Source organism: Neovison vison, chromosome 6 (assembly GCF_020171115.1).
Source record: "Neovison vison isolate M4711 chromosome 6, ASM_NN_V1, whole genome shotgun sequence".
NCBI lineage: Eukaryota > Metazoa > Chordata > Mammalia > Carnivora > Mustelidae > Neogale > Neogale vison.
This window is the reverse complement of record NC_058096.1, coordinates 46,055,869-46,075,253: the sequence shown is the minus strand read 5'-3', so window position 1 is coordinate 46,075,253 and position 19,385 is coordinate 46,055,869. Positions and strand designations below refer to the sequence as shown.

The following is a 19,385-nucleotide window of genomic DNA, read 5'->3' as shown; positions in this document are numbered from 1 at the left end:
GCTTAACATATTAAATGTTAAATTGAACCACTTATGCTTTCAATGGAATACACAATCATCTTAAAATATGATTATTTGCCCGACAAAAATAATAATTTATTTTTTGTATGCACTATGGCAATCTGTATGCCTTTAGGGAGAGAAAGATTAATTTCTGGTTAAAAGGGAGCCAGGAGAAAAAAAGGTCTTTGAATAAATAATTAAAATTAAATTAATCATCTTTGTTCTTTTTAAGCATATTATTTTGCTGGATCATTAAATATATTCAAATGATATTGCGTTGGATTAAGGGGATTTAATGCCTAACCTCTCTTCTTTGTCTGCGAGGACCAGGACATTGAGTAGAGGATCAGGCATCCCACTAAGAACCTTCCCTGGAAAGAGGAACTAAAGGATGGAAACTGAAAATGAAAAGATCTGCTTTGTTCTCCCTAAACTGCGGATGAGCCAGACAGATGTTTGCCTGTAAGTGATGTGAACCTATTTAAGCTACTAAAACAGAAGACACCACATTGAAGGCAATGCCTCTCCCTTTTCCTTGATACCTTTACTTTGCCCTCTATTTCCTTTTCCTTTTACTTGGCACTCTATTTCCTTTTAAAGAGACGCATGAAGAAGCACTACGGGTCGCAATATTGGCTGCATCCATCTACGTTCCTTTCTTTCGGAAGAGATGATCCTGGCTTCCCCGTTGGTCTCCTTCACCAGCTTCTGGATCGCACTGATGCCGGTTAAATGTGCTGCTTCTGAAATCACGAAGTCCCACCCGCAGTGCTCCTCTTCAATGAAAAGATCCCGGTAAGAGAGTCATAGTATATCCTCTCCTCAGTCACTGCCCTCCCGCACCAGCTGCCTTAGACCTATGGGAAACCTGGAAACAAATCTCCACAGGTATCACATATTTGTGGGTGACTGTCTCTAGAGATAGCATTCACCCATCAAAATAAATCACTTCTGGGTAGCATCAGGAAGAGCCAAAGCCTGGGTCTGTCTCTGGCAATTGTATGCTTATTTTTGGAGAAAATAAGGGCTTGCCTAGAGATCTTCTTTCAGGGAATGTATTTCTTCAATGAATAATGCATTTATTACTACTGATAATGACACAAGTTGAAAGTTTCCCCAAATTTGTTTGAGTAGGAATTGGTCTAAGCAACAACTTCTAAAGTCAAGGACTTCCAAGAGTGGATAGTTCCATATATCGATAACATAGTAATGGAAAGCATTAAAGCCATTTGTTGCCTTCCAAGGTGAGTTTTAATACCTTTGAAATATTACCCTGAATGTCAATATATTATCATTATTATCTTACCATGAATAATTGAGAGCATGTGCACTCGTGCTAGCAAAGGCACATGAGCTGGTAGAGTGTTCATCCTGCTTTACCCATGGGTTTTAGTACTAGGGGTCCCAGGCAAAAGGAATGGTTAGTCACCCTCCCACACAAGTGCCTTTAATAGCCAAAAAGTGACTTCTTGCCTTGGGGGAAGTCTCTCCTTTTCACCAAGTGCAATACTTTGAAAAATACCCAGGAGGGGAAATTGAGGAATTTAGGTGAGTGACGTCACCCAGCCAACCTTGGCAATGAATGAGGTGACAGCTGTTTCAGCCAGATTGCCCTCTCATCTTGAATATTTATGAAGCACTCCCAATAAGATCAGGAAAATGAACATGAAATTTTAATAAATCCTTGTGAAGCCTCAGGTTTGATGACCAGAAACAAAGGAAGCGACTGGGAGCTGAGGGGGGGCTAGGCAGGAAAAATTTACTAAGCTCCTGATTTCTGCTCTGCTCTTAAAAATCAAGGGCCAAATTAAAAAAAAAAAAAAAAGAAAAAAATCAAGGGCCACCTCTCACACTCTTTTTCTATGCTTTTTTTCCCCACACTCGGATCTGAGATAATAAGAAGTTTTGTCCAGTTTAGTCACTTTCTGAGTCTTCTTCAAGGCAGTTAGGCAAGCAGTATTTGGGGAGCATAAGGTTACACCACCAGACTGAGGAAAAGAGAGATTGTCATAGGAGCCAACCCATCACACGGACTCACTATGAATAAAGAGTTGCTGCAGAAACATCTACTATGTGTGGTCTTTTAGGTGTTCTTTAAGGGGCAAGAGGAGAACGTCAGTTGTTTGTGGTGAGGTGCAAATTTTTTTGTTCTTATATTGGAGGTATCCTTGTTAGACCATATTTAAATGAAGAGGGAATCTCAAGGTGTCTGCTTCTCGGGTCCAAACATGTGTTTTCACTTCTCCATATCCTAAGTGAGGTACCCCTTTCAGCAACAAGCTAGAATATAACTCACTGAAATTTCTATTAGTGTCTTTTGTTCTTCAGAGAAAAATCCTCTTGGGCAATAAGGATTGAATAAACCATTAACCATGGTTCAAAAGTAGCCACTTAGAATGAAAGCCATCATTTTCCCTGAGTGAACCGAGTAATCCAGCCAGCCAATTTCTGAGCTGTCACTTGCCAATCTCTCATGCAGATTTGAAGGCATTTTTGACAAAAACACAGAAGTTACTCTATTAAGGTAGTTTCTAGAGTAAGGAGCCCAGGATTCTTCAGACCTTAGTATGTGAATAAATACTGTGAGGTTCTTTGCCCTCACCCAATCTGATTATCAGTAACTAAGTAAGTAATGAATTAGTTAATTAAAATCCATTCTTTTATAACACAAGAGAACTAATAGAATGAGCATTGAAAAAAGGCATGATCTTTCTTTAAAAACTAAGAAGTGGATGTATTTACATAACCTGGCATTCCTGTGTATTATTTTGAGCTGGTTTTCATACAATCAGTCCCTTAAATGCTTTGCTATTAATTATTTTCTTTCAGAATATCATCTTACTCTTTACTCAAATATTCCTCTTTTTATCCAAATATTGTGAAAATTGTTTACCTAAAGGTACCTTTTGTTTCTTAAAAACAAAACAGGAGGAGAAGGGGAATTGGCGAATAAAGTAAATTTTGGCTGGTGATAAGTGTCCCTGTTTTGCCTAGGGAAGAGATTTGGCTCCCTGGTGATACAAAGAGGATTAGGCATATAGACTCATTGAATATTTATTCATTCTTCCAACAGTTGTATTGAGTGCCCTTTTATATGCCAAGTGCCCAGTCCGGGATTAAGGATGCTAGGGGAAAGATGCAGTGTCTCTGGCCTCCAGAATAGTGAGTAGAGTGCTAGACTCAGCCTATATTGGCTTGCAAGAGCCAAGTGTTACCATTTCCAAGAAATCTGTTTGCTAGCTGTTGAAAATAAACATCATTAAAAATTAAACTATGTGTATAATTGATAAACATACAATTAAATAATTATTTCTTAAAAAGGTAATAAGGGGCACCTGGGTGGCTCAGTGGGTTAAGCGGCTGCTCAGGTCATGATCTCAGGGTCCTGGGATTGAGCCCCACATTAGGCTCTCTGCCCAGCGGGGAACCTGCTTCTCCCTCTCCCTCTGCCCGCTGCTCCCCCTGCTTGTTCTTTCTCTCTCTCTGTCAAGTAAATAAATAAAATCTTAAAATATCTTAAAAAAAAGATAATAAATACTTAAAACTCACCACTTCCTTATTCCTTTACTATATTTTACTATTACCTCATTCTTTCAGTTATTTACATCTATCCTGCCTGTAAGATAGATATCCTATCTATTACATTATATCATGTTAAATTACATTATGTTATGTTATATTTTATAGCACTACACTATGCCATATGCACATCTTGGTCATGTCAGTACCTTGAAATCAGCCACATGGAAGTATTGACATTATGGAAATCAGCAAACACTACAAATAGGGCTGGGGTTTTTTTTGGTTTTGGTTTTGTTTTTGTACTCCCAGAGAACAACTTGCTAAACATTTACCAGCACATCCGTGAATCTAACATAAAGGGATGGTCCTAGGGATGGCAAGTGCAAGTGCTCCTGCAAGGAAGACAGAAGGCAGTGGTAGAGGCTGGGCCAGCTACAGACAGAGTGCTCCTCTGAAGCCCATAGATGGTCATGTCCAGCCTTTTCTTGTTGCAAGAAAACTTGACCCCGGTCTTGCCAGATTCTTTGATTTTGTAAAAGACGCAGGAAAGTAAGATTTTCATGTGAAATTTTCCAATTTAATATAACATATGGGCTATACAAAAAAAAATACCTGCAGACCAGCTCTTAAACTGGTAATTTGCTTATTTTACAGATAGGGAAACTGAGGCCTTATCACTGAGCTCATGATTAGATAGAGACCCAAGTAAGATATAGAAACTGTCATATCTCAAATGGGGCCTTCTCTCTGGGTGGCTCCTCCACAGAAATGTTTCTCTGTATGGGGTTTTTTCCTTTATAAGAGACGGTATGTTGACTAAAGTCAGGTATGTCTTTCCAGAATTGGAGAATGCAGGAACAGCTCAGTCAAAGCCATAAGACTTGCTCTATAAAATGCACCATGTCCTCCCTAAGAAAGTGCAAAAGCCTCAGGGACCTAGATATAAGCATCAGACCCAGAAGTATGAAGGTGGTCTTAGTGATCAAAAACTGGATCACCTTACGATCCTACTTTATTGCGTTCATGGATTTACATCTATGTAGCCCAATAGGACATTTTTGCTTCATTTAGTATTTTTAAAAGGAAAATAATAAATCTATGCAAGGAGTTTTTTAAATGTTGCCTACACATTATTTGAGACTACTGGATTCCTTTGGTGTATTGGTTCATAACAGAGCTCCAGTGAGAGAGAGAAAAAAAAAAAAAAAAAAAAAACTCCATGTTAAGCAGCAGGACATGCTTCTGGAATGACAAGGAGAATGGAATGATCAGGTGGAGAGTGGTGCCTGAATCCTTCTTTGGAAAAGATCCAAGATGGCAGGTTCAGCTTGTTCCAGATAATTTATAAAGCATTTATTACACAAATTCAATAACGGAATTTTACATGGATACAACACAAAGAATCTCAATTATGTTCTCCCTTTTCCAAGTTCTAATCCTTATTCATATAGCTCCATGATTTTTCATGTTTAAAATTATGGTATGGAAACTGTTTTGTATTTTTTTAACTTAATCACTTTCTACATTGTTTCATGGACATTATAATGGTTGGTAATTTTAATCACTCCATAATATTACTTTGAATTAAAGGATCAATTATTATTGAACATTTATTTTCAGTTTTGCACTGTTGTGAATCACAGCAGTAAATATTTTTATGCATGTAGTTTTCCCTGTACCAATAAAAATTACAAAATTCCGGGAAATGAAAAGCATATGAATTATCTTCATAGCACTTGAAATTTATTTCTAAAAGGGTTTTGCAAATATTTGCACTGTCACCTACAAAGTGTAAATGTTTCCATTTTGTCATACCATTTTAACATGGTTTTAACATGGTTGGCTACTGAGATTTTGTGTTTGGGGCTCATTTAATAGGTATAAAATGGTATTGTTCTTAATTGATATCTTGCTGTTAACTCTCTACATTAAATGTTTTTTATTTTTATTTTTTAAAGGTTTATTTAGTAGAGAGAGGGAGAGAGAGAGAGTGGGTGCACTCACCACACACAGGAGAAGGGGCAGGAGGGGAGGGAGAGAGACAATCCAAGCAGACTCCCCGTGAGACCAGAACCTGATACTGGGCTAGATCCCAGGATCCTGAGGTCATGACCTGAGCTGACATTAAAAGTCAGATGCTTAACCGAATGAGACACCCAGGCACTCCTAGATTAAACATTTTTTTTTAATATGCTTGTTAATTATATCCTTCCTTGGGTAAATAGTCTATTCATTTCAGCTTACTTGTTTTCAACTAGTTTCATCCTAGTAAATTAAATATATAGACCCTTGGGAAAGCAGCTTTGTAAATAACCTGCTGAGTGTTAGTGTCTCAACTAAAATGAGTTTTGTCGGGACGCCTGGGTGGCGCAGTTGGTTGAACGACTGCCTCCGGCTCAGGGCGTGATCCTGGAGTCCCGGGATTGAGTCCCACATCAGGCTCCCAGCTCCATGGGGAGTCTGCTTCGCTCTCTCACCTTCTCCTCGCTCATTCTCTCTCTCACTGTCTCTCTCTCTCTCAAATAAATAAAATAAAATCTTTTAAAAAAATAATAAAAAAAAATAAAAAATAAAAAAATAAAACGAGTTTTGTCATTCCATTTATTTAACCCCAGTGCCTCAGAATGACTTAGATGTATTTACTTTTCCTCATCTGGCTCTAGTACTTTTTAATTCTTTGCATAACATATCCTCCTCAAAGACTCCCTTAATCTCTCTGAATCCACTCAAAATCCAGTCTTTTCTTCCCCCACTTTCTTAATCACAAAATTAGAGTTTCTGATACCAAGAAAAGGGAGAGCATGAAAATAGGTTTCCTTTGTTTCATCCAGGAAGGAAAAGATTCTAACTCAAAGCGAGAAGTGATGACAATTACAAGACTTAAACCTACTCTTCCTCGATATTTGTTGGCAAAGACAAAGATTGAGAGTTCTCATGTAAGACTCTTCCGTGAACTGAGATTTCTTTGCTCAACCCTATCAGCACTGAGCCTTTTAGAAGATCCTCTTCTCAGATGTTATCCAAAAACCTTCTTTCAGTCGCTACTAAAAATGAAGTTACTTTTTCTAGAAAAGGGGAGAGGGCAGGAGACACAAAGTAGTTTAAAGTGATATATATATATATATATATATATATATATATATATAGAATTAGACCAGAAAGTTCTGAGCTAAACCTGGTGCTCCATCATATACTAACCCCCTTATTAGGCATATTTGCTTCTCTTGCCTTTGTCCTATTTTGGTCTTCACTTTATTAATTTTTATGCATATCTTATTTTATAAGCCAGGGTCTTCATGGCAGGACACCTATACTCCTAAAGGTACATGCAAGCTATCAGAGGGGCATGTGGACAGAGATAGTTTTAAAACAATCAATTTCTGGAACTTTGACTTCCTCTGACCTCTTTCTTAGAATTAATCTACCTGAAAACTTGACTGCAGTCTCCTTCATGATGGCTCTGTCTCATTTGGCAAAATAAAGGCATACCTCTCCCTCTTCCTGAATATAAAATCCTCCTAGGTACAAAGATATCATTATAAATATTATTGTTGATTGGTAGTGCATGACACTAGTGTAAATAACACATGGTCTTCCAAACTAGGTGATTTTTTTTCCTTTGTTTTCAATAAAATCGAAGAACCTAATTAATCTGTCAGGTTATAAATCACTAGAAATAATTATGGATGATAGATCACAATGTGAGTTTTGGAAAGTAAGAAAGAATTTAAGTTATTGCTGAAACAATGCTGAAACAGAATTTCTTCAAAATTCATGTATGTAAAAGTTTTTTAATAATTTCATCTATAAAGTAAAGAATGGGAATATAATTTATGCTAGATCTGATTTCATTATAGCAAGAAGTAATATCCATATACATGATGTAATTAGGGAAAATATACAATCATTTCATCAAGAAATACCTTTCTAATAAATTTCGTTCATAATTTTCATAAGTATCAACATTTATATGAGTTATATTTTGCTTCATTTGTAACAGTCATAGATGCTAAGAATTCATTTCAAAGTGAATGCATATATTCTTGCAAAGAAATATGTGAGGTGATAAAATTCTATAAAGAAAATAAAATGGAAATACAAGTTCAAAGAAGTAAAGAGTAATAGAAAATTTCTTATTTTTAAAGAGAAGCTTGTTTCGTGTATTTTTTTTTTTAAGATTTTATTTATTTGAGAGAGCGAGAGCAAGCACGAGTGGCGGAGGTGGAGAGGAGAGGGAGCAACAGACTCCCTGATGAGCCCAGTGTGGGCTGGCATCAAGACCCGAGCCAAAGGCAGATGCTTAATCAACTGGAGCCACCCAGGCACCCCATTTCATGTATTTTTAAATGTATAATGTGAATATGTAGAGTCATTGAATAGATTAAGGGTAGGAATATGAGTTTTCTTTTAAATTATCAATATTTGTCAATATTTGAGTAAATTTAAATTTTATAATGAGAAAATTATAGACATCTTTTTAAATGTATGAGTACATAGGTTTTCAAAATTCTTTTAGAGGGTATATAAGCCACATAATCCTTTTTGCAAAATAGGCAAGGTAAAGATAAAGTAAAAGATAAATAGGTATGGGACATCTCACTGTGTATCAAAAGAGCCCTTGAAGTAAGAACAGGTGTGTGTCCTTTCAGTACTGCCAAGAGTGTGCTTCTTAAGAGGCTCTGTGTTCAGTGTTCTGGTGATTCTTAATTAAGATTGATCCTTTCCAATCTCATGATGCTTCTGAAAATGTATGCTCTGAAAAGCCACATGAGTGATGACCATTTAGTTGTATTATATTACCAAAGAGTTCACATATTTTCATGGTTTTCACCAAATTCACATTTTATTTTTCCTAAGATAGTAACAATTAGCTAGCTTTGATGATATGTCTACTATTTTCCAGACCAGTGGTTCTCCTAAAAAATGTTATAAATGTAAACTCTGGGCATGGGTCCCAGCAAGCCAGGTGATTCAAATGCATGCCAAAGAAGATAATATTTAATATTTACCAAATATCCTGGCATGAGACCTTGAACATAGTAGGCATTTAATAAACATATTAGCTGCTATTACTTTTTCAATAAATAGCTCACTCTTGCTCCTGAAAAGAAATGTTCTAATTAATTTGAGATCCTTGGAAGATATAGTTCTATGTATTCAGTTATTTGTAGGATATAATGATTTCATATGTATAGAATCAAACTCATTGTCTTCTACCCAAGACAGATTTCATCTTCCAACTTCCCCCATTTCTCTCAAAGGCAAAAATAAATCTCTGAGGGTCTGTACCAGAAACTTTCCTATTGAAAAACCACCCTGGATGGTGATAGACGCCCATAAACCTAGACATATTTCTTCATCCAGCTGTTTCAGGATGTGAAATTCTCACCATCACAGGCACTTTATTGAGCTAAGAAATTGCACCTACAAGTCTTCCATTAAAGTTCACCATGCTTTCTGGAGAAGACATTTATGAATGCAAAAGCATATCAGGAATTCAGAGTAACTGAAATTCACTTAGTAGACCCCTTAGTGTCTGGCTTGTTATTGCTTCAGCTGCTGCTGCTGACAGTGAGGTTGGCAGGCATCATCCTCAGGACAGAGCTGAGCAGAGTTGCTAGCACCTGGGACAAAAGGATTGCTCCACTTCCAGAGGAGCTGTGTTTCCACAGACATCCTGCCTCCACACTTAGCAAACTACTGCGAAGTCTGGATCACAGGACCAAAAATGAGTCAAGGAGATTCAGCAACTTTTCCAAGTTCACAGACCCAGGGAGTAACAGAGTAACTCCCAGATCAGACTCTGGGGGTGAGGGGAGGGAGTGTGGTGGGGAAGACACCCAAGAGACCACACCCCACTTTGCCTTTACCCCAAAGAACTGTAGATGAAAATTGACTTCACCTACTTCACAACTGGACCGGACATCAAGTACAATCCAAATACAAAAACAAGTACAATGCCAAATCCATCCATTTTTGCTCTGAATTCCTCTCCATTCCCATTGCCATCCCTCAGGTTCTAGAACCTACTACAGACATTCTGCTCTTATCTCAACTTGCACGCACACTTTCTGCTCATTTTGTCTTTGTAAAACACTATTTTCATCAGTCTACAATTTTGCAGTGTTGTTTTTGTTTTTATCTTTGTTTTTGTTTTACTGTCTTAGTGCAGAAGTCGTTTGACTTTGGTGGCCCCAAGAATCACTTAAGTAACATGTTTAATGCAGATTCCTAGGCCCTGTTTCCTTGGGTTCTGGTTTAAGTGATCTGGGGTGGGATGCGTGAATCCAAGGTGGTAGTGACAAGGTTTTCCTGGTCTAAAAACCCATATTCTGAGAAACATTACCTGCCAGTGCTTTACATCCAGACTTGGTTTATCACCTAAGTTGCTCCAAATTTTGGGTTACCTTACCTGCCCACCATTATATAAATAAAGAGTAAATGTTGTCAGCTCTTTAGTTATGTGTAGTATAAGCTGAGAAAATGAGCTTTACTGGTTATATTTCAGAGGATACCAAGTTGAATGCAGAAGGCTAATCTAAATTAAATTACCCAGAACATGTATATCTCAAAAGTATTTTCCCCCTTTTGGAGGGATAACAAACAAGAAGCCAGAATGAGGAAAGATGACAGTACCAAAGCTTGGCTCCTGCAATACGAGCAACTTCTCCATATAGAGGAACACGACTTTGCAATGAGACCTGGATTTGGAGGTAAGTATTATCTTTACAAAACTCTTATGCCGCAATCCCTTGCACTGTGAAAATGAAGTCGAAAATTTGAAGCAATTAAGACAAAACACAAGACCATCAATTAAGAAAAAAAAAAACTTACAATGATATTCTCTTGAATGAGAAAAATTGATAAATTTTAAATTGATCAAAAAAGATAGATAAATGTCTCTAGTATGTATCCACACTATTTATAATTCGTAAATAATAATTTACGAATTATAAATAGTGTGGATAAATAGTGTAAATAATAATTTACTAATTATAAATAGTGTGTGTTCGGTAAATAGTGAGTGAGTAGATCATGCCTATACAGCAACTTACTCTCCAACTAACACCTATAAATTGGATTCTGTGATGATAGCCATAATATCTTATTGAATAACTTTATGAGCTTGAATGCCTGGCTTTGGTGAAAGGACTAACACACCAAATGCCATGGCTTCCTATGAAACCCTCTGTTCAGGTTTTTCTTTTTATTACTTCCAGCACCTTCCAGAATGTTGGAGTGTGCAGGCACTGGGCTGAGCCTGTTAAAGCCCTAACTTATTCCACCTTCCCAGTGCCTCGTGAGTAGGCACGATCATGATCCCTAATACTCCAGTGTGGAAACTGGGGCGTAGAGAGCTTAGGAGATTTGCTCAAAGCCATAGAAAAACCAATATGTGTTGCAACCAAGGTGCAAGGGCAGGTAAGCAGGACCGAAGGGCTCCCTAAAAGGACATACTTGGAACAAAGTCTTTCCTGCCCTCAGATTGCTTAATGTGAATCCAGTTGTATCCCTGAGGGTACCAAGTTTTCCAGAGACCCACAGGATGTGGTGGGATCAAGCAGTGAATCTGAACTCTCCGCCTTACTGCTCAATCCATCCTGACGCTTCTGTCATTGACCTAAGTCTCCACTCCCACTATGCCTGAGCTAACAACTTTCCAGACTACTAGGTGTGGCTATAGCAAAAGTGACTGTGAGGCTGAGGAAGGGGCGGGGAGGTGGGGGGGGCACTCAGCTATAGGACAGGTGCAGCTTTTTCATAAACAACTCATACTTTTAAGTTTTCAGAGTGAGGTAACACCCGTTGCACTGGCTTTCTTGTGGTTATGACCAAGGGACGCACAGCAGGAATGCAGGGACCTCAGAGAACTCACTTGTTAGCAGGTAAAATAAAACAGCAGGTCAGGAGTTGTGATGTTGAGGGATGTTTGTTGTTTTTTAATTTCGTGGAATCCATTGGGTTGCAATTCTGAGGGTCTGGCTTTGATTTTATTAGGTTCCTGACTAAAACATTAACAAGCATCAAAGTCACGGAGGGGTTCTTAACAACAGATTGCAGAGCCACCCCCCTACACCCAGGTGGCAACTCCCAGATCTGGGTGGGCCAACAATGTGTTTTTCTAATCATCTCCTGGGTGATGCTGATACAGCGGGTCTGAGAACCACATTTGATAATTGCTGAATTAGATTCTCAGCATCACATTAAATCTTGGGGCATTTCATTTTGTGGTTTTCCAGAATATTTCTAACACTTATTAAAGTTAATTTAAGCATTTAGAAGCCTCGCAATTAATCAGGTTTAAAGATGTGTTTATGTTTACTTCCGGGACTGCTCCTTTATCTTGTTTTCTTCTTGATGAAACCCCAATAGTTCATTTCTGCCTTTGCTTCCCTTGCCTTTGGCGATGTTCCTAGGAAGATGTTGCTGCGGGTATCTTGTTTTCTTCAACATCACTGCTCCTCAGACAAGTCTTCCTTACTGGAATTCTCCCCAAAATGCCTGACCATTCCCAACAGAACGTTTCTTTCCCCCAACAAAAGTTTGCCCAAAGTTTGGATCATATACTCTACAGCCATCACGCAATTATTCTGTTCCTTGGTGTCCATGATTCTATAAAAAGTTTCTAAAGTTTCTCCTACCAACTTTAGCTGGAGAAAATGTTAGAAGATAAACTTGCCCCGCCGTGGGCCTTTCAGGCACTAGAGGGCGCCAGTCGCACAGAAATGGCTTGGACCTGGCCTCCCCTGAACAGCAATTAGAAGCTCAAAATGATGTACGCTCTTCAACACCAGTACAAAAAAACCGCCTTAATTCCTGTCACTTTAGGTTCCTCAATTAAATGAATTCCTATCTTAGAAGAAAGGGTTCTGTGGGTCTATTTGAGTCCACTGAAAACCAGAAAGATTGAAAGAAAAATGGCTGTCCTTGAATTTGGACCTTGAAACAAGCACTCTAGAAAGGCTTTATCACTCCATGTGTAGTTCCAGGACTGGCAGCAGAATCACCTGGGAGTTAGTTAAAAATACAGAAGCTCAGGCCCCACGCTCGGGCTTTCTGAATCAAAATCTGCATTTTAATAAGATCCCCAGGTGATTTGAATCCACTTTACAATTTGAGAGACACTGGGACAGAGGACTGGAGGAGGACTTTCTGCTCTTACCTTAAAACACTGAAATCTTCATTCTCCCTCCCCTAGATCATCCCGGTCCCCCAGAAAAACATAAAACTGACCTTAAATTTCCACTTCTTTTGATCTGTTCGAGATACATGTTAAGATTTGATTTTGAGTGGGAATGCTTTATTAAGAAGCAATTATTTTTCCTGAGGCTACATTGTGGGGTTATTAAAAATGCAATTGAAACGTGCTACTTAGTGGCATGTGGCAAATCATCCCACGATGAAGAAATTTTTCTGACAATCATGGACTGGGGCTAAATGGTGTCCAAATGTCTTATGTGTTCAGTCAGCTCAGGCAGAAAAATCCATAAATTCAGGAAGAATTGTCAGCCTGGTAGTTCTGTGAAAAACAGTCCTTAACCATATCTTGTCTTGGTCAGAACACCTTCTACCAGTGACCCATTTCTCTGTTCTCTTAAAGCTGCCTTCCCAGGAAATCAGGCTGCAGGATATACAAGCCAGGCTTAATTTATCTTCTTCTTTATACTTGTCCATAATATAAACACATGCACATACTTCTTTCCTCTTGAGCTAAATGTAACTTCAGCACTTCTCCTGCCTTAATGTGTTTTCCTAATTAGCTTTAACATTAAAACCAGCTGCTACTGCAGTGTTTTTTACTTTTATAAAGCATTAGAAGATTAATTGACTCATTATGTGGAAACAGGAGGATATAAATTTAGGGGAACTTTTTGTTTAACTTGGGTTATAAATTGCAGCTCATTTTCTTTATGTTTTTCCTACCCTTTACATCTCTCATCATGGAGGGCTTTTGGTTTCGGTCTTAGAAATGATGATTTCTTTGTTCCTTTAAAATGAAATCAATTGAGCATCTAGATCGTGGTTCCTGAGTCAAGACAAAAGCTAACTTTGTGAAAGCCACCCATGGAATCTATGTTTGTCAAGCACAAGGGCTAGTCTGGGAGCCAGAGGGAACTGGCTGTGTTCCTTCATTAACTAGCCTTGGGTTTCAGGCAAGGCTGCTAACATCTCCAAGTGAGTTACATCATAAGTCAGATGGAGCTAATATGGGTTCTCCCTACCTACCTAACAAATGGCTGTAATGGTAATATGAGATAATATATTGTATCATGTATTTTAAGTGCACTGTATACATAAGATTTATGACTGTTATTTAACAATCTTTATCCCAGCATGGATAAAAAAAGACTGATGGTCTATCTTTATGTATATAAAAAAGACTACAAATGTGTGTGCTACTACCTACGTATTGCTTCTGGGAAATTAACACATAATGATAATGGCTAATGTTTCCTTATTTTCACTATATTCCAAATGCTTTATATATGGAATTAATGTGAGTATTTGTGAAATTGTTATTGTTAGTGGTGTTCTACGCATTACTGATCCACCCAATGCTAGACAATTTGGTTGGTAAGATGTTTGAACATTTAGTCCCACGGCAAGGCTAGTAGGTAAGTACCATAGATTTATTTCCCCTATTTTACAGATAAGCAAACTGAGACTTGGAGAAATTAAAGGATTATGGAAGTTTTGGCTTTAAAATTCCATGATTTTAATCCATCCGCTTTATTACTACCCTCTCTCTAAGATTCAGCTCCTTATCTGTAAAAAGAATGGTATTTGGAATGATAGCCAGCTCCAAAATTCTGTAATTTTACATCTTGCTTTTACATGGCCCTCCCCCTCACACTGACCTTGAGAATATATAGATTCCTAGACCCCAAAGTAAGGTACACTTGGGCATGAAGTCCAGAAGAGCCAAAAATGAAGTCAGATGGCATCTGAGGGCAAACACTTTTCTTCAAAACGGAAGCGCTCATTCCCCCAAGAATAGAATTGAATGGAGGAAGAAAGAAATCAATAATGTTTCCAGGCATCCATTCCTAAAAGACAAGCCATGTTTTTGCCCCAGTCTTTACCCCAGACCAGTCTTCCAACAACCCTGAGGGTCTAGTGCTTTTCAGTGGTGGTGTGAATATCTCCATGTGTGGTGACTTTATATGACTTCCCCCAGCCTTGCAGGAATAGTCATTAGCAATTAGGCTCTGCTTACAAGTCACAAGACTCTACATGCAAATTGTTCACAGGTTTTTTTTCATAAAGTAAGTGCTCTGTGAGAAGCACTGAATCATCTTCTCGTCAGGAGTGGACTGATTATCTAAATGTTTGAGTGCAGGATTGGGACTAGTAGCTTGTGTTCCTATGAACAGGTTTGCATTTTTGCTGAATTGCAATAGTAATAACATATATTTTGTACCATTTATGGAGCACCAATTAAGTCTAGTAACTGTGTATTTTTCTAGTCTTCAAAAAGCCTCCACAGTGAGTACTGCTACTAGAATTTTATAGGTGAGGAAACTAAGCTTAGAAATGTCACTTACCCTGGATCATGGATGAGTGGTAGAGCTGGGTTCGAACTCTACTCTGTGGCTCTAATGCCAGAATTTTAACCAGGACATTTCTGCTACCTCTCTAAGACTTCGCCAAGCCTTTCAATCCCCTGGACTATTGGAATTAATGGGAATATTTACTCATCCTGAAGCCATCCTGAAAGGCCATGAATTTTTATTTTGATATCTCTACTAATTAAAGAAAAAAGTAAACAAAACAAAAGCATCAGAGCTGAACTCAGTATGTAATAGAGTAATCCCCGAAGAGTTCCCAAGTTAATGCATAACCATAATTATTATTAAACAATTCTTAAATAGAATTGTCATAATTAATGTATAGAAGGTAATTGATCTAATACTGCAGGAAGTCATTGGTGGTTAAGATGCATGCAAAGTGTTCCTGAAGCCCAGAGTGAGAAATGTAGTTGGGTGACAAGCCCAGGGCCTCTCCAGCTGGAATCCCTGTAAGTAATGATATGAGGGCATATTATGGAACATAAAAGGAAATCTGTCTTGATAAAGTGACAGTAACTTCAGCCAATTAATGAGGGAAGTCCTAGATGGTGAACAGAGACGAGGCATAGCTCATTTTATAATGTGTTGTGCATTTATTTTTTATCTATTTTTTAAAAAGATCTTGTTTATTTACTTGACAGAAAGAGTGAGGGCTCACAAGCAGGGGGGAGCAGCAGGCAGAGAGAGAAGCAGACTCCCCGATGAGCAAGGAACCAGACTCAGAACTGGATCCCAGGATCCTGAGATCATGACCTGAGCCCAAAGCAGCCACTGAAATAACTGACCGTGTGTTGTGCATTTAAAACACGATCATTAGGCACTTTGTTGAATGATAGGCACATGTATGTCTCATATCACAAATCCAGACATTAGTTAGCCTCAAGAAGCAAGTTTTCTAGACCGACTGTCTCAATCTTAGAATCGTGACTCAAACAGCCACCTGGGATTCACGTAGGCAGGATGTCTGTTTCTTCAAAAATAGTTGAAAGCATTTTTTAAAATTCAGAATTCTACAGAGACAATAAAATTTCATTGAGAATTGGTTACTATGAAAAGAAAACATATAAAGACTACATGTATAAACATATGAATTATTTAACATATATACACCAAATTCCATGCACAGTACTAAAGAAGAAAGTTGTTATCATTGGTTTACCCTCACACAGGAACTGATGAAACCCTTGGTGAGGTGTAGCAAGGAAACACCTTGGTCTCGGTCTGGTCTAGATTCTCTTATGGCATTGTCATCCATGTTCTCGGGACCCATGAACTGGATATATTGAGACCCAACTTCAAATAAATCTTGGCACTTGTCTGAGTTTTCTCCAGTTCTGACTTAAAATACATTCTCATCAAACACATTTCTAAGGATGTTTGCTTCCTCCCAACTGCAGATTATAGTTACTGACGTCCTGCAAAGAGACGATTGTGAATGTGTGGCATCCCTGCTTAGCACTGTTCTATCTATGGTCTCTTATCTAGCCTGCCACGCCCTGCCAAATGAAAGAAGCTGATTTACTGGCAAGGGAGAAAAGGCTCCAACATTTTCAGAGTCATGACCTCCATGACTACTTCAGTCCCTGACTATAAAATATGATCCTTATAATCAAAAATACATAATTCTATACACTCTTGGACACGGTTTTTAAACATTGTTCCATTTTAAATCGCTGCTAGCTAAAACAAAAAACAAAAATTGGACTTGCTACTTCTATACTCTAAGTATACTATAAGAAGGAAAATATTGAGTTGTTTCTAAGCAAATGTGCAATGCTTATTGAAATAACATTTATTTACATGTGCCTTTTTATTGTAATTGACTATATAATAATATATCAATAGATAATGGAGAAATTTATTGTTAATTTTTTTAATTAATTCTCTTACATTGTTCTATCTCTGCTTTGAACATTTCCAAAATAATTTTAATGATTTCTCAATATATCATTCATTCTTCTTTCTGAAGGGTCTCCAGTGCCAGTAGGTATAGATGTCCAGGTTGAAAGCATTGACAGCATTTCAGAGGTTAACATGGTAAGTTTCTCTGAGATACTGGTCTTTTCCTGAAAGGATAGAGAATAGTGTCAAAATCACTGGTGTTTTAGTAAACCAATTTAATTATGTATGTTACTAATATGTATTTTTTCATAGAGTTGCAGTTACTTTGCTCTCTATTCACTTCTTTCTGCTTGAATTTAGATTTTATATGTTACTTTATGCAAATACTACAGTTAAAGATAAAATGTAAAAAAAAAAAAAAAAGGTAGGAAATCTCTTTAGGAAACCAGACCTAGAAAATATAAATCAATTAAATTGGAAGATCAGTAATCTTTTTATATATGTACTTAATACTTTTATTTATAGTGATTCCTCCAACTAGTCATTGACTAACTGAATGAAAAATTATAGAACATATAAAAATTCCAGCAAATTCTAAACAAACTTTCTATGATTTGTTATACTTGTTTCAACCTTCAGTTAATGTTTTTATAGTCCTTATCATTATTGAATTCAGTATTTATTTCAAGTTTCACTATGAAACTTCCTTCATTTTAACCACCCTACTCCTAAAGGGAATAACACCAATAGTACTCACTACTCAAAAATGCCTTGTTTAGAAAGTTTTGGCTCTTCCTTGACCAAAACCACCTTCCACCAACATTTTCTTGAGTCTGTTGTACTCCAGGAACAAGTATTCTTTTCCTCTTCACTGGCATAATCTCTAAATCATCGCTGAATGACCCTGTCTGCATCTAAAATCTCATTGTCCCCACCCCAGTGCCCCTAAAACTAGGTCTCATCCTTCTCTCCTAAATAAGATGAGCTATGGGACTCAGTATCAGCTAAAATGGGACTGGATTCTCCATGCCCAAGGTGAAAATGCTTTCTAATTATCAGTGGCCCCCAGTGTTGGCTTCTTTTTCTTCTCATTTCTCATCTTCCCACCCTGAATTCACTTTTCCTTGAAGTTTTACCCCACTCTCCTCTCAACATGGTGTTCAGCCTAATTTCTCGTGATGGTGCCCACTAGTGGTGGTGTTGATGTGTCACTGAAATGTACCAATCAATGTCTGTTATTTGACTACATAAGCTCAAATCAGATTGAGCACCTAATTGTAAATATATGCTTACTAAAGCAATCCATGCAGTAACCCACACAACTCCCTGTAGAGCAGTGTTATGGTAATGAATGAATCATTCTATTTATTTGCTCTCAACCTAATTCAAAATTACACATCTCTGATGTTCCCAGATTAACCTAGAGCAGTAATACAATATACCTCTATTCTGAACCTTAAAAAAAAAAAAAAGCTCATCATTAATTGGTGACTTATCTGTAGTTTACTGAGTTTTGTCTTTCACTTACATAATAAATGTCAAAGTTCTGTCTCATGTGCTAGTTCAAGAATAATTTGAGTATTGTTGGGAAATAAATGTTAGTAAGAAGTAAAGAGTTGTGCAAGGTAAAACATATCGTCATCATCCACACCCAGTGACTTAGATGTAGCTGGGGGAGTTTTTGTTCAAACAAACAAGATGTTAAATGTAGCATCTGAGAGCCAAACAAAGCTCAAAGTATTGACCAACCATTTTTTTTTTCCTAATAAAATAATGCTAATATTGCTCTGCCCATCCACCATCTTTATCTCTTCACAATTGGGTTACACACTAACAATCCAGTTCCCTGAGCCATTTTGGGTCAGAATCTTAGAATACTAGCTTCTGGGGAATGTGCTATTTTAAAAGATTCACAAGTAAGTCTTTTGCACACTAGATTTTGAGAACCACCATTTCTTGGTATTCTTTCTCTCTCTCTCAAGCTGAGGAAAATCATTGTCTCCATCTCGGGATCTCTGACAGCATGCTTTCTATGATCAACTCTAATAAATGCTGTATCCAAGTTTATTCAACTTGGGGTCAGAGCTTCTTTAACAAAAAAAAAAAGAATTTATGGATAGAGAAATCATTATAAAGGTAAATGTTTATATACAAAGAAACAATAAGTCAAAATAAAATACTGGGCCATGTAGTTCCAAACACTTTACTTCCAAGATCTCTTTAGGTGGTTTACCAGTGCTTATGAAGATATATTTCCTAGTTATAACCTGGCTTCCCTTCCCCAATTCAAATTCTCTCTGGTTCCTAGAAATCCAACATTCACCAGATTCCAGGTGAAGGGGAGGCTTTGCAATTCAAACTCACTGGCTTCATCCTAAATCTTCCTGAAAATACAATATAAGCCATTCATTTTATAGGTCATTAATACCCATGCCAATCAATCTAGGA

The 19,385-nt window shown here is 37.6% G+C and overlaps 1 protein-coding gene across 1 annotated transcript in view; it reads left to right on the top strand.

Annotated features, from left to right (window-relative positions):
* Window positions 1–673: 673 nt before the first annotated feature.
* The window catches only part of GABRR3 (gamma-aminobutyric acid type A receptor subunit rho3), a 44,786-nt gene continuing 26,074 nt past the window's right edge, over window positions 674–19,385 (top strand). Inside the window, exons 1-3 of the mRNA XM_044255006.1 lie at window positions 674–798; window positions 10,120–10,238; window positions 17,065–17,132. Of these exons, the coding sequence (XP_044110941.1) occupies window positions 674–798; window positions 10,120–10,238; window positions 17,065–17,132 (312 nt within the window). The remainder of the gene's footprint in view (window positions 799–10,119; window positions 10,239–17,064; window positions 17,133–19,385) is intronic.